Here is a 21,132-nt window from a genome sequence, read left to right on the forward strand (position 1 = left end):
GTGCAAACATTTCCACCTCGGGGGGTCAAATGAGACACATGCTAAATTTTAGGACATTCTTAGAAAAGAAACATTTGGCCTCCTAAGAGTTTTCAAATATGATATAAACCAAACATCCCAACCTTTATTAATTTACAGTGATATGCATTGATTGTGCAATAATGTTAGGGGCAGAAATAGAATATTGGGGACTAGCTATTAGTTATCTATCTATCTATCTATCTATCTATAAAAGGCTAATATGCTAAGTGTCCCACCGTCAGACTGGTCGCTATGATGTGCACTGACCACCACGGGGGTAGACGCTCAACGCAGGAGCTGCTGAGCTGCAGTGACTTGGCAGCGACAGTTCTCAGGTGATGCACCTCAAAACCAGAGAGGAGGGAGCCAGATTCCTTGTGGGGCCCTGGGATTCCACCTTTGGCCGTGGGTTATGTTGTTGCTGGGGCACTGTCGGCCCGATTCTGGTTTACTGCACACTTGCGTTTGTGTTCCACACCCTGTATGACAGCAACTTTGCAGAGTGCCCTCTCATACTCCAGGACACCTCGGGGGATGTTGGAGAGCCTACAGGCCAGGCCCAGGGACCCCACCTGCTTGAGGGACCCCGCTTACTCACTCCGCAAACGCCTGGGAGGGGCCACAGGAGGTTGGCTCCAGGGCCTGTCCAGCCCATCTCTCACAGTCCTGCCCTGCTGGCCACCTTCTAACTAATTTCCTTTTAATGTGCACGAATCCGTGCACCGAGTCACTAGTAAGAAATAAAATAAGAAATATCAATCATGCTCTGATAACTGTGATTGCTTTGTTCTGATTGAAGAAAGCACATTCTAACCTGGCTGGGAGTTGTATGCCCCCGGGACCTGGGAGTCAACCTTGTCCCTGGGAATCAACCTTGGAATGCAGTCCACACCCATTTAAGAGCTGCCTATTATCACAGAAAGATTTACAACCTTGTTGCCAAACAATGGAGTCCTGCCCCAGCTTCTCCCAGCCCACCTTGCCTACTTCCACATGTAATCTTTGTCCTACCCCATATAAACAGCTGGCTTATCTGGGGTGGGGGTGGGGGGGCTAGTGAGCAGATTTTTGTGGATGACCTGCTGCTCTCCCATACTGCCAGCAGTGTTGAAATAAATGCTCATATATGATTCAACCCTGTTTCTGCTTAATTGGTTCAAGTAGTGTCAAGCAGCCTGGACTTATTGGTTGTCTGGTTTCAATATTATTTGGCATTTTAATTGCAGCATAACTCAACCTTATCTTGGTGTTCCATACTCTAAACTACTTGGAAAGAAAGAAAAATGTGAGATAAAATGTGAGAGAGTGTTTATGCCTTCAAATATATTTTTAAAAAAAACAAAAAACACTGCAAAAGCATGCATTAGAAAGTCCAGGTCTTGTCCAAAGGACAAGGTTTAAGTGAAAAACATAGATACATGTAAATTAGCAAAAAAGTTGAAGCAGTTTCTTTTATTGTAATGTCTTTTGGCTGATAGAATTGAGTGTGGTTATTACCACTGTCCAGATAGAGGAAGTGATGCAATAAAGGCTGCAAGAGCTCTTGAAGTCTTGTTAGTATTTGCTTTCCAAATAGAAATTTAAGAAATGATTTTACAAAGCAAAGTTTGACAAATGTTATTAAATAATCATGCTGAACAGTTATATTTATAGCTCATTTCCCTCCTGTTGTTTCTCAAAAATTTTTTTTTCTTTGCCCTAGAATTACAATTTATGTATAAAATTTACACAGGGTATGTTTTTTCCTACTGTCATTTGCTTCTCTAAATTGAATTCTTCTGATGTATTTTTAAAAAGTCCCCATCTATTTTCAACTTCAAGGTGGAAGAGGAAGATATGGTAAGTCTGATGTATCCTTAGTGTGGAGTTCAGAACTTTTCACTCGAAAACATTCTAAAAAACAATTTTGAAGCCATTTTCCTTTGTATGAGGAAAGTTCAACATATATTTTCATTATACTGGAGTAGGGTGTTGCTTACATTTGGAAATAGAACTGCTTTAGAAAGTATCTATAATTATCAATTTATATCAACATGCTTTTCTTCTCTAAATTTTTGTGTACCAAAAAAATTCAGAACATGAAATTATATGAAATAAGCCTTAATTATTGTACAAAAACGTATACATTAATTTTTTGATTCCATAATGAAATAGTTAAAAGGGTGTCTTGTTACTACAAACTACAAAAAAAAAAGATAATCTAGTAATAGATCTAACTTAGCCACCTGTGAAGAAAAAAAATACCATCCAAGATAGCAAATTCAATATTTCAAAAGTAAACCTAAGACACAGAAAATGGTCTGTTGTTGAAATAGGGCATAAAAAACAAACAAACAACAAAAAATAAAGAAATAGGGTATATCATCATTACCCTGAACCATTTTCTGCACAGATCATAAGGTAAGACAAAGTGTTTTAACTAAATGTAATTTGGAAAAAGCTTGACCTTTCTAGAATAAACACATTGATTCACACTATAATTCACTTTGTACTTTATAAACTTTATTAAATAATGAGCATTACTAACTTTTATTAACTTATATACAATATTTAAACTATGTTTTCCTAGATACATTTTTTTTGCACAAATAATAGAGTAGGGGAAAAGTGAACTGATAAAAAATTGAACCTTCAGTACAGAGACCTAATAAAAACGTGACATACTTTGAAGTACGTATACCTCTTTTTCCTCAATTATATACATCCTCACCCCACCTCCAAAAGAAACTATTTTAAACAAAAGCACTTAATTGACAACTGAGGAAAAATATGAACATGATTTTTATATATACATATACACACACAGCTCTCAAAATCTGCATCCTGGCCGACAGAAGTGATCTATAAAACTAGAGACACGCCCTAGAACCTAAAGATCCCCACAGAGGCATGTTAGACAGTAGGACATGTTCATCGTGCAGTGGGGTGTGTTCCTCTAGGTGACATCAAAGCTGTCAACAAGACACTGGTGTTAAAAATTAATCATTTCCGAGAGTAAGACACCCCAGTAACACGGACACGACAGAATCGGGGTCATAGGCATGAAAAGGCAAACATGCGAGGCTGCATTCTTGGGACCAGAAGAGTCAGGTAACTTTGTTTTGCTCTTACAAATACTCTAGCAGGTCTAAGAACCTGCCTTCTTACAGTCCTTTCTTTTCTGATACTGCTAATCTTGAAAACTTGTATCACCTTTAAAGAAAGGAATGGAAAGAAGAAATGTTTCCAGAACCATGCCATTTAGTATGGACTTTGTGTTATAAGCTATCAGCAGCAAGAACGGTATAGAGAAGCAAAAAACTTGGGTTACCTTTTGTTATTTAAAAAGAAAAATGAATGCCTTAGGTACCTGTTTATACAATGATGGTCACATTTTATGTTTTCCAGTTCAGAAAAAGAGGCATAGGACTTAAAAGGGGGAAAAGAATTAGGATAAGATGTCACTGATTCAAATCAATATCATTGTTCACCTTCAAATGAAAAGCCAGCAGCCCGTGCCCTACACATATTGTCTTTTATTAAAATGAAAACGGAGAGGGTGGGGGAGGGACCACGGAATGTAAAACTGCTTAAAAGGAGAATGCAGAGGCCACTGCTGAGAAACATTGTTGTGCACTGACTGGAGCCTTCGGTAAGATAGACTATTTTTATAAAGGAGCAGCAAACCTGCTTCATTTTTCTGTTTAGCTTCCTTGAATTTTGCCTCTCCTCACAAGATTTGCTTTTGTTTTTAGTTTACTTCCATAAAGAGTTATAGCAATACAACATATCACAATAAAATGCTATTTAAAGACCATAATTACAACATAAAAGATGTTATTAGAACTTATCAACCAAAGATTCCATTCTTTTATATGCCTCACACAATGTTTGCTTTCGGAAACAAATTTCACTGCAGCCAAGGAAATCCTGCAGGCCGGGTCAGGGTACTTGGCTGAGTACAAAACTCAGGAAAGTTCATGTGAAAAACTGCTCTGGAAAGGGTAACTTTAAAGTGCTTCGTTTTATTTTAGCTTGTGTTTTACTCTGTGTTGATAAGAGGCGCAAAAAATGGTAAGAACAGCTCTATTCCTCCCAGCCCTTCAACTAAAATATGAGCAGATAATCAAGCTCTTCCCAGATGTCAACCCATCTTTCCTAATAGTTAAGTCAATTTGTATTTTTCTTGGGGTTTCTTTAAGCCATTGAGGAAATCACCTGTTTCACCCCCGGAATCATAAAATAAATGTGAAGAGCAGCACATTCTCCAGGCCTTGTCCAGGAGCCCAGGTAAAGATTTTTGCTTATAGAACATTGGTCTCGTTACATGCTAATTTCCACCATTTCTGCATTACACCATTTCTGCATTACACCATTTCTGCATTACAATGAGCTGATGTAGACATGAATACCAGAACAGAAACCCTAAAATGGGCACCGAAGACTATACTCCAATGAGAGGTCTTTAGCTTATGTTATTCTAAGGTCTTGCCACAAGTAGAACAGAAATGCCAGCTATAATAAGCATAATCCTTTAAACAGCTTTAGCTTCCTTTCATTTGAAAAACATATGGAAAAGCCTCTTTGCTGCCTTTGAGTCCCAAGATAAAACTAGTCGTGGCTTTTGGATAACAAGAGGAGTGCTGCATGTTTTAAAATCGGGGCACTACTGTCAGAATATAGAGAAAAAATATGGCCATCTTGTTAAAAAAAGAAAACCATCTAGAAATTTTCAAGTAAGTTTGACTTACATGAAACATGAAGACAACCAGCATCAGAACACAGGTAAGATGCTGACACTGGCTACAGTACAATCCTGGCTGGATCGTCAGCCATTCAAAAAGTTGTTCTGTAAAAGAAAGTACAATTTACACCTCCGGTAATTACAAAACTGTTTTAATCTGGTACATAGAAAACACGCCTCAGGTTCTGTAATTCAGGAGCATATGAAGAAGTGAATTCGGGCAGCGGCTATTAAGAACCTTAGGCAAAGCTGCTAGAACTAAGACACTGGAATTTTTCCCTTAGACTCTGGACAATGTTTTGCTGATTGGGAGATGGGCCCCTCCAAAGATAGTCATTCAGTTTGTCAGAATCGTGGTATGGTGTCAGGTAGGGTGAAACCCCAAGTTTGCCGCTCACTGGCTTTCTGGGAGTGCACGGGCTATGCAAAGAGTAAGATGTGTTGTTGCTGCCGACGTTATCAGAAAAGTCTGCGTCCACTATCTTTGGGTCAGATTTCTTTCTACGATTGTGAGACAGCTCTAATTCTGCCTCATCTTCTTCTGACTTTATTTCCACATAGTCATCTTCGTCTCCTTCCGTCTCTTTGAAATTGGAAAAATAGTTCTGTGTAGCTATTTGGGCATTTAAGGGTAAATTTCTATTTACTACCAGAACTTTCTGTGAGTCTTGGAGAGTGAGATCTGAGCGTTTTCCAGTACCCTGTTGACACGAGCCACTTATACCTGGCGGCAAATCCTGGTGACTCTCACACTTTGAACTGTTGTGTAAAGACAACAGCTGTTTCCTTCCCACCTCATTAGGGTAGTTGATGGAGTCCGCTGACTTGTTTATTAAGATGGAGGAAGATGACTGGGACCTGTTATAAGGCTGAGATTTAGCGCTGAATCCTTTCCGACCCAAAGAGTTATAAAGATGGCCTTGACATGAGTTCTCCTTGTTGGGCTGACTGACTACCACACTGTGTCTCTGTATGGAGCCCAGCAGATGGTCGGAGGTTTGCAGAGAAGGCACAGAGCAAGCTGTGGACAAATGTCTTGGAATATTTTTTGTGTGGATCTCCAAAGTAGGATATTTTGGCTTCAAGTCTTGCCCTGGCCGGTGACAGAAATCTGCTAATTCTCCGTTACTATAGGTTGAATGCAAAAGCCAATCTTCGCTACCACGTTGGGCCTGGGAAGGGGATGTAGATCTGAGGGTGGAGGATTCTTGAGGGCGGGCCCAGCCATCCTTCTGAGTCTTAAAGGGAGTCTCTCTGAACACAATCTGGTCATACACTTGTGAATACTCAGCAATCCTGGCACCTGCAAGGCAAATATTGAAACAAAAATATACACAGGGTTATTTCTACATGAGAAGATTAAAGAAATAACATAAACTTCTCACCTATTTTAAGAATTTAAACAGTAGACAGTACTTTTAAGTTTGAAGGTGACTAGCCATTGAATACTAAGTAACACAAACTAATAAAATAACCCATAGTCTAATAAAAAGTAAAGATGCCACCTAAAAATTCATTTAATGTGATCTAATTCTAGGTTCTGTTATTTCAACACTAGGTCTTCAAGTGTTTGCTATTTGTAATGAATATTTCCAGTGTTCTTTTACAAGCATGAAATAGTGTCAGGGCTAAAGACAGACATCATAAAAATCAGAAAGTTAACCCTGGTTCATGAAAAATAACTCAAGTAGTCATTACAAGAAGCATGACTGCAATCCATCATGCAATGGCTACCCCAGCTTCTCACCAGTCTCGATTGCTCTCAGACAACTACTCCCAGAAGAGTCTGCTGTCTGCGGCTGCTCCCACACTTCTTGTGTCTAGGCAGCCCTCCACAGCCACTGTCTGGGGAGTTAACGTCTACAGGAGGTCCTCCCTCCCAATGCGTCAGAACTGCATGTGTTGATGGACCCGTATATCCTTGCCCAACCCCAAGAAGCTGGGTACTCAAGTCTGTGCTTGCACGATATAAAGAATAAGCCATCTGTGCATATAATTGATACACTAATGCCTCTAATATTGGTTCCAGAACAGGATTTGACCATTACTCTATGGAAGCTATTGCCACTTGAAATTAAGCTATGAGGCCGTTCTCTCTGCTCCACTTCTGAGCACAGACTTTTCTAAAGACATTTACAGAACCCTGCCATGGATAGAGCATTCTCTTGGGCCGGGAATGACTTAAGAGAGAGAACCCAGAGATGTCAACTTCAAGAGCAATTTTCCCCCTTGACCCCCAACAAGGTATCCACATGACTACCCTAGAATCAAAGAATTCCATACACCCTATAAATCACTCACACCACATCTCCAGTCTCTACGAAGGGAATCTATCTATCCCATAGAAGATAACCAGCAAGTGACAATACATTTTCTTCTTCTTTAAACTATAAGTTCGGTAACCTGTTGTTAATAAATTATTCCTTCAATTTAAACTAAAATTTTATTTTATTTTATATTTTTTAAAAATATATTTTATTGATTTTTTACAGAGAGGAAGGGAGAGGGATAGAGAGTTAGAAACATCGATCAGCTGCCTCCTGCACACTCCCTACTGGGTATGTGTCCGCAACCAAGGTACATGCCCTTGACCGGAATCGAACCTGGGACCCTTGAGTCCGCAGGCCGACGCTCCATTCATTGAGCCAAACCGGTTAGGGCTAAACTAAAATTTTAGTTCATTTTCTGCCATTTCTTTTGGGTCTACCTTCTATGAGAATAGAAATCAACCTACAGTCTGTGTGCCCTTTAATTGCAAACCCCTCAAGTTACTTGCTCCCTGGTCCCCAGAATCAGGGCAAATAGTCTGTTTAATTTCTCATTACAGATGCTATATCCAGATCCTTCAGGTTTTCAAATCCAAATTCCTCAGAAGGACCGAGATTATTCCTTTAGAATTTCTAGTAATAAATACTTGAGCTATTACTCCTTAAAGGGCATAGCAAAGACTTTCAAGATCAATTAAGATTTGGCAACCCCTTAGGAGATTGAAAGTCTACATGGACACCACCATGTTAGCTATCCTGAACTCTATAATGTTTCGTTAACTAGGAACCCCAAGCAAAGACAAGGATCTTTAGACATAGACATTGGTTAGTAGTCCCATCTGAAAGTTGGATGTTTCTGCCCAAGCTATTATCACCTACACTACGGCCCTGAGTCTGATCCCACCACTGAAGTCAGAAAGGCTCTGAGCTTTCACAAGGTTCCAAGAAGATAACAACTTTGGGGAAAGCAGTGAGAGCTAGGTTACACATTCAGTCACACTATTCTAGTATCCAAGTGTAACCCTAAAGTCTTATAAGAACAATTAACTCTTGACTTTAGAACATGGTGGCCCAGAACATCTGAAACCATGCGTCATCCAAAATATCCATAGTATTTCTTGTGCCTTTTCCTTCCTTATCACACTCTTCTTTTGCTTAATCAAGTCCTGTTTACCTCTCAAAACCCTCCACAAGCCCTAACCCTTCCGTGAATCTTTGTCTAACTGATTTCTCTTCTGTGAAGTCTTACACACTTAGTGTGCCCTGTTTGTACTCAGTGTGCAACCAACACGTGGCTATTGGCAGTGCACACATGCATGTACATGGCTGCATGCACACACACACTCTTGGGTTCCTACTTGTTTTATATGGGTTGGTTTATTATTCCAGCTTGTCCGTGAGCTTTAACCTTGGAGAATAATCCCTACAGAGTACCAAGCACAGTTCGAGATAGAAACTGGTCTCAAGAACTACTTAATTACTCAGATAATTTCTGGACTGCCCCCTTTTATTCGAAGCACGGTGTTGAGAATGGATGTGCTTTCCCGAAGACCATGCCACTGAGAGTGGAAAGGCAGCCTAGAAATCAGGCACAGCAGGAAAAGGGGGAACAGGAAGATGGCCTTTGATTGACATACCCCTATAGGTAACTCGTAATGCATACAGTCTATCTTTGGATAATAAAGAAGTTGGTCATTTATAAATTTGGAATCAAAAGCATCTCACAAGTAAACAATATGCTGTGTCTATGTTTTGGGTTTTTTTGGGGGGTCTCAGGTTGACCTTCTAAGTGAGTCTATAATTTGCTTGATGCCAATGTGAACAAGCTTCCAGAGCCATGGCTCTCATTAGATTCCCTCAGCCAGATGTGTGGGAAGTAGCCAGCCCAGATCACACTGCAGCCTACAAGGCTGAGCATGAGGCAGCTGGACCCAAGTCCCCTGCGTCCTTGGTTCTGGCATTAGCAGTCTTTATAGAACATGCACATCATCATTATGTGACAACCCCAAGGCAGTCTCTGGTTTACTTCTTTTTTGTTCAAGTTTAAAAGGTGGAGTTCTTATAAATATTTGAAGGGATGCTTGCTGAGAGAAGCATGAAATATACTGTTTTCAAGACAGAGGATTAAAATCAGTGTTTCCGATGTTGCTTGAGATGCAGACCACAGCATAAAATGTCATTTTGCCTTCCCCACTTTGCACAAGGAGGAAAAGTCCTCACGCCTGTATGGAGTTTTCTCCCACGTAAAACATCACACACAAAGAAAGAGAACCCCAAGGCCTCATTGGTCTCAAGGACTATCAGGAGGGACGCCTGACCGAAACAGACGGCCAACAAGCTACATCAGGCTCTAAAAGGTAGGAGCAACTAGACCTGGTTGGGTGATTTCTAGGCGGAAATCTGACCCGGGGCCTGTAGACCCCGGCTAGAGAGTTCAAAAAAGGTGCTCGAGAGTGTCGGCAGGTGAATAGGGTGCTCCTCCTTCCGGACAACACCGAGAGCAAGCTCCTGGCAAAGTGGCAAGGCCCACACGAAGAAGTCTGGAGAATCGGTCCATTCGATGACCACGTCCTGTGCCCAGATAAACGAGAGAGAGAAAAGGAGTCATCACGTCAACTGATTGAAAGCCTAGTGGGCACAGGAGTGGTCTCGATCCACCCAGATGGAAGATCCTCAGGTCCGAGAGCTGGCAGGCCCCAGGGACGACTCCACTCTCAGAAGATGCTTGGGAGAGAGCGTCTCCTCTTTGCTGGGGAGAACGTGATAGTAGCCCACCATGTCGAGAGCAGACCCAGACATAAAGCTGAGAAAAGATCCTGTGGGCTCCCAAGACACACCAGTAGGCAAAAGCAAAAGGAGAGCAAACCAAAAGTGAGAAGCAAAAGAAAACCACAAAGGGAAATCTACGCGTACTTAAAAGAAGGGGAACAAAGAAGGCGATTCAAGGTAGCGCTGAGCCCTAGCCTCAGCATTGAAGGATGTGCTTCCATCAAAGTTAGAGTTCTGCATTGTAATGGATGGTCTATGTTCAACACAACCTGGCTTGGGGAAGTACCACTTCTTAAAGGACAGTCTGCTGGCATAAGCCGTCATCACCAGAAACTTTAGTAATATATTATCTTTCATTCTGAGGGTCCCTGGCCCAGATTCAGTCGGTGGCTGCACTGCCAATTCCATACTGTTCCCAGTGCCATCTATGCCCCCAAATAGCCCATCTGCAGCTGGAACTCAGGCACATTTTCTATGTATAACAACAGACCAGAGTAGCAATCTAGCATTGCCAAGGGGACACGGATTAATTCAACCATATTACTGCAAAGAGAAAAAATATGAGATCTAGTTTCTCTCACATTTTAACCTTTATTTAAAAAGAAAATATCTCAAAGAGAGTCTGTAAAATTCTTTGAGTAACAATTCCAGGGCTTAACTTCCCTGTCTGTTAAGAAATTTTACTGTATGATTAGCTTTAGGGAAAGAGTAGAGCTTTAGACAATTCTTAAATATTCTCAAACTTAAAAAATAAATCCATATAGATTCTTGTCATGTAACGTGTAGATTCATTTAGGACTTGGACATCCCCTTCTTATCCTCTGGTTTCCATGGAGATAATGTAACCAATCCCAAAGAAAAGAGGAGAGTGAGTGGCATAATCCTGGCAGAGGAGTCTTGTTGCCATTAAGCTAAGTATCTGAACGTCCCTGATGCTGAGCCATCTGGCATTTACTTTTAATTGGAGAACCATCTCCTCTCATTTGATACTGAGGTGGTCCTTTGTCAGAAAATCCAGGGCAGGGATTCTTAAAATATGATTGAAAGGCCACTCTGATTTAAAATGCTAATTCCCGCCCGGCTGGTGTGGCTCAGTTGGTTTGAGCTTTGTCCCGTGCCCCAGGAAGTCCAGTGGGTCCATTCCTGGTCAGGGCACATGCCTGGGTTGTGGGCTCAGTCCCCACTAGGGGGCGTGCAGGAGGCAGCCGATTGATGTTCCACTCTCACATTGATGTTTCTATCTCTCTCTCCCTTCCTCTCTCTGAAACCAATAAAAACACATTTAAAAAAAAAAACACGCTAATTCCTGAGCCTAACCCCAGAAATCTCTCTAGATCTGGTGGTGGAAAGGGCCTCGGGTGAGAGCCAGTGCCCTGGGCTGGGGGATGCCTTTTCATGATATTTGTGTGCTTTATTCCCACCTACACTCCACCACCACGACCAGCGTTAAGTTTTGTCCTCTCTAGCCAGGAGGTAGGCACTTCTCTGTAACAGAGAAAGAAGTCAAGCCCCGGACATCTTATTCCTTTAGCCCTAACCGTACCAATCTCATCCCTGAGATCCTGGTTTAGTTCTGCCCCACAAAGGAGGCTTGCCTAAAAGATGAAGCTTTGTGGAAGCATGTGTTAGAATACCAAACGAAACAGTACTGAGTGCATTACAGCAGCTATTTAAAAAAATCACCGAGTAACCGAAATATGCGAGAAGAAAACTGAGTCATAGTGTGAACAGCTTTAACAACGCAGAAAGGATTCCTTTTTGTCTGTTAGGACAAGTGGGCGGTTTTGTTGGGATTCTGGAGCAAAGAGCAATCCTATTCCTTACGCTTCCAAACCTTAAAAGCTCGCGTGAGCTACTCCTCCTGACACACTGATGTAAGGGGAGCAGCTCTCGATGCCACAGGTTAAACCAACCACTGTAATCCACGGTTCAGATCGTGCTAGAGAAAACTTCTTACAGCAGCACATCTGTAGTGACAATGTTCCACGCACAACAGAAAACCTCTGAGACCCAATCACGCTCCAGCTCGCATGAGTGGGCGACGCGGGAAAGGGTCTGTGTTGTTTTGGGTGAAGGGGAGCAGAGTTGGCCACCCCAAAATAGGCCTTTGGGGATATTGATTCTTTTAAGTTGGTTATTTTTAAGAAAAGAAACACTCAGAAAAAACCTTTGCTCTTCCCCCTAATTTCCTAAAAGGAATTTAGATGGAGGCCCTGCTTCAGGAAGGGAGCTGTCATTTCCTAAAAGGAATTTAGATGGAGGCCCTGCTTCAGGAAGGGAGCTGTCATTCTATAGTTTAACAAAAACTAGTGACAGACAGGGAGGAACCTAGCAAGGCCCCTGTGCTTAAAGTTCTCTGTGTCCCATTACTAAGGATGGTCCCCAAACATTTATTTACCAAACGTTGCTTTTCTCCACGAAATTGCCTTCCTGCCCTTTGAAATGCCAAACCACACCTCCCTTCTCTCTACCTCCAGAATGACATAGAAGCCTCAACTGCCCAATGGGTCCTTGAGTCTCATATTCTTAGGGCCCCCCTGCATGAACGTCTATAATACATTTTGGACATTTCCCCCTGTTATTTGGTTTCATGTCAATCTGATGATTAGCCCAGCCAGAACTTAGGAAGGTGGGAGGGAAATTGGCTTTGCACAGCCCACACGAGTAAGTCAGTCTCACTCGGAGAGGACGTACGCCTGAGTGGCAATGTTCTCACGGTCTTACGGACATTGGGAACCTGACGGCTGCTCTCACGTCTTACTGTCAAGGAGGGAGGAAGCAGAGAAGGAACGTACCGATGGCGGGCCCTCCTTGCTTCTTGTCTTCTAGGATGGCAGCCAGGTCCTTGTGCACAGATCTATGCGGTTGGCTGGCCGGTGGCTGCTCCACCTCTGGGCTTTTCACTTTTAAGAGCTGATTTGCCTTCTTGATCTTCTGACTGTACTGCCTCGCCATCATAAAAACCCGGCTCTTGGTCTTATCTGTGGCGTCCACCCCAGGGTCCGGGCTATCCAGGTCCACCTGGGACAGACTGCTGGTGGCCAAGTCATAGGGGTTTTCCAGGGGCGGCCCTTCGCTGGCCAGAGAGAGCCGGTTGAGACTGAGGAAGGAGCCTTCCTTAGACAGCAGGTCTTCCCCCAGCGGGCAGCTGGCCCGGCTGGCCCTGCCCGGCCTGTCCTGCAGTGTGAGGAGCGCGCGGCTCTCGGGGAGCGAGAGTGTGGACAGGGCCCGGGCCGCGTCCTGGCTCAGCTCGGGCGCGCTCTCCGAGTGCAGCCTGTCCGCCACGTCGTCTTTGCTGACGGGAAACGCGGCAAGGAGCCGGTCTCTGGCCTTGACCTCGTTTTTCTTGATGTAATTCTCCAGGTCATTCCAGATTTCGTCTACTTCTTCCGACAGCTTATCAGATATAGACTTCTCCGCTATGGACAAGTTACAGCCGAAGGAGTTATACAGCAAACTCAAGTAGTCGTTGTCCGAGGGGCCCGGCTGGTAGGGCGCCTCGTCCTCGCTGAGCTGGAGGCTGTCCTGGGACACGAAGGGCCTCAGGGTGTCGCAGCACGGGAAGTCGGCCTCCAGGCCCAGGAAGGTGCTCCTCTTTGGACGCGTGAGGCTGCTGCACCTGAAGTCCAGCGAGGGCGGGTCTGGGAGCCGGATGGTGTCGTAGATGTTCTCCTCCACCACCTCAAGTTCATGTACACTCTGGTTCGACGCCTCCCGACCTGGCCGAGGCCCCCCTCTCTTGGTGTGCAGAGGGCTCTTCTCGTGGCCAGCGTGCCCCTTGGAGAAGGCTAGCTCCGGGGTGCTCTTGGGCCGAACAGAGTCCCTGGCTGATCTGGGGGGAGTGGACTCAGCTTCTTCCCGTTGAGCGACCATGAGTTTTAAGTCCTCATAACTTATGTTATCATAGACGTGGTCTATGTCATCCAGAGTCAACTCTATAGATGAGCCGAAGGGGGTCATTCCGTCCTGCCCTTCCGTTTTAGGGTCATTCTGCAGTTCCCTCTGGGGACTGTACCGAGAGCCGTCGCTGTCCCTGGTTCTTACTTCCGGAGGGCACGTGTTGCTCTCGCCAGCGCTGCTGGCCCGCCGGACCACCCTGTGGCCGGAGCTGGCGGCCTCGGTGGCCTCCATCTGTCCCAGGTGCCAACTGCAAGGGCGACTGGAGGTGCTGTCTTCGCACAGCCGGCTGGAGTTCAGGTCTGAGGAGGAAAAGGATGGCACGAACATCTGGTAATCGTCGTCCTCCTCCTCGTTCTCCTGGGCCCGGCGGCTGGGGGAACAAGGCCTGCCTGATCTGGTGGTCCGTCCAGATGTTCCTGACGGCCCCGCCCCCTCGGAGCACGCTGAGGATGGCGGAGCCGCTGGGCTGGCTGTTCCTCTGCGAGGGCGACGGCCCTGCCGACCTCCGCTGGGGAGAGCCTTCTCCTCTGGAAACCTGAGGGGTAGAAACACTGATGGAATCGCAGCACCAGGGATGCATAACTTGCGGCCTTCTCCCGTGTTTACACATTGCCCATCCCACGACCAGGTAGTAAGATTCATAAAGAAAGTGATCAGTAAACACTGATGATTTTCACTGAGTTGAAAAGCACTTCAGCCCTAGCCGGTTTGGCTCAGTGGATAGAGCATCGGCCTGTGGACTAAAGGGTCCCGGGTTCCAGTCAAAGGCACAGGCCGGGGTTGTGGGCTCAATCCCCATGGGGGGTGTGCAGGAGGCAGCTGATCAATAATTCTCTCTCATCATTGATGTTTCTATCTCTCTCTCCCTCTCCCTTCCTCTCTGAAATCGATCTATATATATATAAAAGCCCAGTGACCAGAACGGCGGAATGACCGGTGGCTATGATGTGCACTGCAGCAGCCAACCAGCCTGATCCGGGTCCTGATCAGCCCCCCAAACTCGATCGGGGGTGGGGCCAGCTGCCAATCGCCTGCAGCCCCCATTGGGGTGGGCTAGCCTGGACCCCATCTGTGCATGAATTCGTGCACCTGGCCTCTAGTAAAAATATATTATTTTTTAAAAAAGAAAAGTACTTCTGATTTTTGCAAAAGGGGCAGAAAGGCCAGAAACTGGTATTTACTTAGAAATAAGCTAGGCCATTTGCAGACGCCCTCCAAGCTTAATGTTCACAGTCACTCCATGGATTAGCTATGATTGTGCCAGTTTCACAGGAAGGAAATCTAGGCTCATAAGAATCCAATAACTTGCTGAATTCTGCCCTGAACCTGACCAGTTCTGCCTTGGTTTACGGGTTCTAGGCAAAGACTTGGTTGCAGGAATGTAATTTAATCCACTGTTGAGTTAATGAGATTTTTACTTTCTTTCAAAATACATTTAATTAAGTAATATTTCGATGCCTGTGAGGAAGTAAACTACATGTGACATTAATGATGTCTAATCAGAGAACACAATGGGGTCCTTTATGACTTGGAACCTTTCTTGATGGAGCTCGATTGTGCAGACTGGGAGCGGACTGCCCTCTGAGGCCCTCCATAGGCATAAACATCAGCTTCAAAGAGTTCATTTGAAAGGGTGAAGACCCGTTCAAACGAATTAGTACCAGGGACATGTTTTCTGATCCAAACACTGTAGTGATCTATTGGAAATGTCAAATTAGCAAGAAGTTTTCATCACTTGTCAATGAAACTGGGATACACAGTGCCTTGGAATATCTACCTGCCAATATGTCTGTGTGTCTGTTTATCAGGGAGGGAAGGGAAGAGAAAAGCAAGAAGGGCAAGAATAAAATTTCATTCTGAATATTCTTTTCTATAACAAAATTAAATCTAAAAAAAAATGCCCTAGTTCTGAGAGGGAGGCGGTTATAAGGACAAGTCCTCACTTAAACCCATTTCAAAATGTAAGGTAATTGCTCACCCTTGGAACACAGGCTGGGGGGGTGGGGGGTGGGGGAAGGTATGTGAGTACCTATGGAAAGTGCCTGAAGTACACATTGCAAAACAAGAAACGTCAGGGCGCTTGATGTCTTGTGATGTTTCTGGAAAAAAATAAAATAAAACAAACAAACAAACAAATAAATAAATAAATAAATAAATAAAGTGTTTGGGTTTTTTTTTTAAGTTTGTGGATTAAAAATGTATCGCACATATAGGTAAGCACTCCTATTTTATAAGACTTTTAAACTTACTGTTCATAATTAAAGACCAAGAAGCTTCTGGGCCCTTTAGACCTAATTTTCAAAAGACACCTCCCAGTTATCTTGGTTATATGCCCTGGACTATAGCTCAAACAACTACATACATCTGAGTGGTAAGTATCTTCCTTAATCCCTGAGAGCAATGGACCAATTCACCCTAATAAATTCAAAAGCACCCCCCCTCCCCCGCCAATATGTGTTATTTGAAAAAAAATCCACATGGCCTAAGCCCCGAAAATCACTTAAACATAGGACTATGCTTCTGTTAATTTTAAAACAGTTTACTGGTTACAACGGAAACATAGAGCATCTCTCAACAGGGTCACCGTGGCCTGTGCTGAGGAGTGGTGCGCCTGGAAGTCTGGGGCTGGGTTTCCGGATCCTCACAGAGACCCTCTTATGGATGCCTTGATTATGTGCATCTCATCTTTACAAGTTGCTTAATGACAGAAGCATATAAAGTAAAAAGTGATCGAACCCTCTCCACAAACCCCAGCCCACAGAGGTCACCAAACTTAACAGTTTGATGTTCATCTTTCCAGACCCTGCCCATTGCCCCCATCCCACCACAAAGCACAGTTTTTGCTTTTCAGATAAAGGTACAATATGCAGCACTGCATTTCCTGCTAAATATATGTGGACACTCTTGTCAGTCCATGGACACATACTTCCTTCTTTCTGACAGCTGCAGAATATTCCCTGCAACGCACATTTCAATGGATTTTACCAAACTTTGCTCTAAAAATCTTACACACCAATAGTTTCAAAGTGCTTGTTTTTCTATATCATTAGGTCAAGCTCATGGCTTTTCCCTTTTTATCTATCTCACTTAAATGTATGATTTTTTTTCAACTTCAAATTATTCTTTTTTTATTATTATTAATCCTCATCGGAGAATATTTTTCCCACTTATTTTTTATTCTTTATTTTTTAAATTTAAATTATTTATTGTTTAAAGTATTACATGAATCACCTTTTTACCCCATTGACTTCTCCCTGGCTGCTCCCACCCCCAACACATGCCCTCACCCCCCTGCTGTCTATGTCCTTTGGTTGTGCTCATATGCATGCATACAAGTCCTTTGGTTGATCTCTTACTCCCTCACCACCCACCTTCCCTCATAGTTTGGACAGTCTGTTCGATTCTTCTATGTCTCTAGTTCTATTTTTGTTCATCAGTTTATGTTGGTCATTATATTCCACAAATGAGTGAGATCATGTGATATTTAACTTTCTCTGACTGGCTTATTTCACTTAGCATAATGTAGTAAATGTATGACTTTTCTGATTACTAACATGGGTGACCATTTATACATTTTATTGGCAGTTGGTGTTTCTTCTGTGAAACTGCCCAATGATATTGTCTGCCTTTTAAAAAAGGATCCTTTGTCCCTTCTTTTTGATACATAGGATTCCTTTTAGTAATAGGGATATTAATCTTCTTTGGCCTGTTATCTATATTGCAAACATTTTTTGTCATTTGGCTTTACATTTTATAATGGGGCACTATTACTTACAGAAGTTAATCAACTCCATCAATCTGTAATTCATCTGCTGCTTTCATTTTTCTCACCTGGTGCTTTTCGTGTGTGCATGGTTTGACTTACTGGATATCAACAAGAATGCAAAAGGAAGATGTTTCAGGACTTACCACTGGTCTTCAAAACTTTATGTGATCTTGAGGAAGGTTCTGGGAGGAAGAAAAAATAAGGCCAGCATCACTTGCAAAACCAAATCAAGAGGTTTTTTTTCTTTAAAAGTAAATTATTAGTTTCTGAGCAAATTAATTCAGCTCTAGAAATTTTCTATAAAATTTGCCCAAATCCCCGTTGCTTAGAGATACTTAGCAGCAAGACACTCACCCCATCAAAACTAAGGTGAACATTAAGCTGTGTAATTAGGAGTTGCATAACAGAACACCTGCCCTACCAGCTGGTACAGCAATTTCCTTAGCGTCAACTACCACCTATAAGCTGATAACGTTCAGTTTTAACGTTCTTATCCCGGACCCCGTCCCGAGCCTCAGACCTCCAATGCCAGCTGCCAGTCTGACCTTCCCCCAGCGTCCCCACCGACCCAGCAAAACCACAAGTCTCAACCTCAGCGCACCGGTCTCCCCATACCCGCCCCTCTCTCTGTATCTACCTCAGCTGTCACTGACGTTCCCCTCCCAAGCTGCTGACCAGGACGTCATGCTAATCTCTCCTGTTTTCATCCGTCGTCTCGTGGGATCCCACTAATGCTCTACCCCAGTCACTACTGTCTTAATCCAGCCTTCAGCATCTCTCACCCGGACCAGAGGGACAGCTTCCTTCCTGGTCTCCCTGCCTACTTCATTTTCCACATCGAGGCAGAATTCGGTTCTCAAAGGAAATATTTCATTGCTTGATATCCTTCCATAGCTTGCAGGACCGAGTGCAAACCCTCCGCGGGGCCTACTTGCCTTCATGATCAAGCCCCTCTCTGACCTCTAGCCACATCTCCCTCCGTTTCACCTTGCCCACCCCCACCTCCGCCTCCACCTCCACTTCCACACGAACCCCCACCCCCAGCTCCATCCCACGTTCCCGCCAGTGTGAACACTGACCACCAATATCCCCTCTAAGATATGTTGTCTCAGTCTCGGGGCCTCTGCATGTCTATTCCCTCCCACCTGCCTCCTCGGCCCTAGATTCCATCGGGGTACTGGCCCTCCGCTCTCTAAGCCCCCTCTCTCCTTCCTAGAGGTGAACCTCTCCCTCTCCTGGTGTTTAGTCACCTTTTTGGACCCTCCCACTAGACTCTCAACTTCTTGCAAGCAGGAATCATGTGTATTATCTACTAGTATTCTTGCATTTTGGTCCTTAGCACAGATTAGGTAGGTGCTCAATAAATAGTGATTCAAATGAAACAAACAAACAAACAAATGAACAAACACCCGAGGGCTCCCCAAGGTAATACTACCTGGAGTCTGATTCAGCAACTGTGTGTTAAGAGTTTTAAGTTTGAACAATCCTGGTATGTGTCATTTACAGGATACAATTTTTTCACTGGCGACAGCAGACAGGGTTTCGTACCTGTCTGCTATGGCAAGAGGCTATGCAAAGCAAAGCTACTTGGTTAATATGCATGAAAACAGAGAGTTAAGTAGAAAAGAGTTTTAGAACAGAAGCCTGAGAGCCCCATCATCATGCGGCCTCAAATGCACTCAAACTGGCTGTGAGCTCCAAGACCAGGACGGAAATGCCTTTCTGTCCGACCGAAAGAGACTTTCATTGCTAGTCCCCACGCTTATCAACCTTGGATGAAACATCCAAATTACCAGATTTTCTTCTCAGCCGGTAGGGAGTGGAGCAGGTCTTCGCCTGTCCCTCGGGGCTGTAGCAGAAGCCGGGGTAATCTGTAAAGAGAAGGCAGCGACTGTGAGAACCAGGTGCCTGGTGACGGCTCAGAATACGGGAGCCACCTGCTTTGGATTCTCAGCATTTATTCTCTTCCCTCAGGCAGGAGTCCCTTCTTCCATACCTGGTGTTGAATATGTATCTCAGGACTTCGTTTACCTTGGGACTTCCAGGGCATGTTAGCAAGTTAAGTCTGTCTGTCTGTCTCTGTCTCTCTGTCTCTGTCTCTCTCTCTCTCTCTCTCTCTCTCTCTCTCTCCCCCCTCACTTTCTGCTGCCACGATGACCCACAGAGGTCAGAAAATGCCATTAAAATGCTATTCCCAAGGCTGAACTTGTCACCAAGGCCCCTGACAGATGGTGGTGATGGGCCACAGTAGAGGCCATGTCAAGGTAAAACTACCTAGAGAATTTCATGAGGCCTCGGGGCCCCGCATAGTGAAGGATGTCTTGCTCTTCCTGCCCCCGTGGGAGCTGCTCTCCCGTTCAGTGACTCTTTAAAAAATTTTTTTTTTTTATTGATTTCAGAGAGTAAGGGAGAGATAGAAACATCAATGATGACAGACTCATTGATTGGCTGCCTCCTGCACTCCCCACATTGGGGATCGAGCCCACAACCCAGGCATGTACTCTGACCGGGAATCAAAACGTGACCTCCTGGTTCATAGGTCAACGCTCAATCACTGAGCCACACTGACCGGGCAGTTCATTGACTCTTAATACTTGTCTACACTTTGCTCCTTTGAACATCTGTTGAGTACTTTAGATTCTCTTCTCAGAAAAGGAATTATCATTTAATTTCATAGTTTGTCTTTTTACCCCCATCTAAGGGGTACCCAGACTCTGGATCAAGGAAATCTGGTCTAACCCTAAATCACTGTAGCATATTCAATGATCATCGTCATGCTGACACCAGAGGGTAACAATTTAAGGACGGCCCTGTAAACGTGGCCTTCAAATTAGGGTTAATGCTCTTCAACAGCACCTAAAGTGTGAGAGAGTTCTAAGGGTTGTAAAGACCACATGCACTTCTCCAATGTCAGAGGTAAAGTTATATATATGAGGTCATTTGGTCCAATGGACTGGCTTACTCTGTTCACACTCAGCCAAGTCCAAAGTAGGGCAAATAAGGTCATTTTCCTGGGCTGGGCTGCTCTGGCTCAGTCCTGGGCCCAGCAGACAGGCACGTGTTACCAATTTGTGCTTGAAATTATTCTGTGCACCACAAAATCTTAATGGTGCCCAAGAGCAACCCAGATCCTGGGAACAAGTAAGTCATTTTATTGAATGAACTCATCATAATAAGAGCTGACGTCTCCAGATCCCATCTTCCTTCCACTTTCCCCCTAATTCTCACCTGGCCATCCCTGGCCATGCCTTCTCTTCACAGTGCTTTTATTTTTTTTTTTAATATATTTTATTGATTTTTCACAGAGAGGAAGGGAGAGGGATAGAGAGCTAGAAACATCAATGAGAGAGAAACATCGATCAGCTGCCTCCTGCACACTCCCTACTGGGGATGTGCCTGCAACCAAGGTACATGCCCTTGACCGGAATCGAACCTGGGACCCTTAAGTCCGCAGGCCGACGCTCTATCCATTGAGCCAAACCGGTTAGGGCCAGAGTGCTTTTATTAAAAAACAACAAAACCTTAGAGATTCTGAGTGAAATGTGAGGACTTAGGGGTCACAGGGCAGTGAGCCCAGCCTCGCACTGTGGGGATCGCTCCTCAGAATCTGTCAGACCGGAAATAGGGACTTGCAGCCCACTTGTGCAGCCTTGAAGGTGAATTTAGCATTTGCACTTTGGGGGAAA

At 44.2% G+C, this 21,132-nt stretch overlaps 1 protein-coding gene across 1 annotated transcript in view; it reads right to left on the bottom strand.

Annotated features, from left to right (window-relative positions):
• Nucleotides 1-4,880: 4,880 nt before the first annotated feature.
• PLEKHG1 (pleckstrin homology and RhoGEF domain containing G1) overlaps nt 4,881-21,132 on the bottom strand; it is a 109,072-nt gene continuing 92,820 nt past the window's right edge. Inside the window, 6 exon segments of the mRNA XM_023744877.1 lie at nt 4,881-6,047; nt 12,576-14,055; nt 14,057-14,215; nt 15,751-15,779; nt 17,590-17,628; nt 19,240-19,317. Of these exon segments, the coding sequence (XP_023600645.1) occupies nt 4,984-6,047; nt 12,576-14,055; nt 14,057-14,215; nt 15,751-15,779; nt 17,590-17,628; nt 19,240-19,317 (2,849 nt within the window). The 3' untranslated portion in view covers nt 4,881-4,983.

The sequence above is a fragment of the Myotis lucifugus genome, unplaced genomic scaffold, assembly GCF_000147115.1.
Source record: "Myotis lucifugus unplaced genomic scaffold, Myoluc2.0 scaffold_494, whole genome shotgun sequence".
Lineage (NCBI taxonomy): Eukaryota > Metazoa > Chordata > Mammalia > Chiroptera > Vespertilionidae > Myotis > Myotis lucifugus.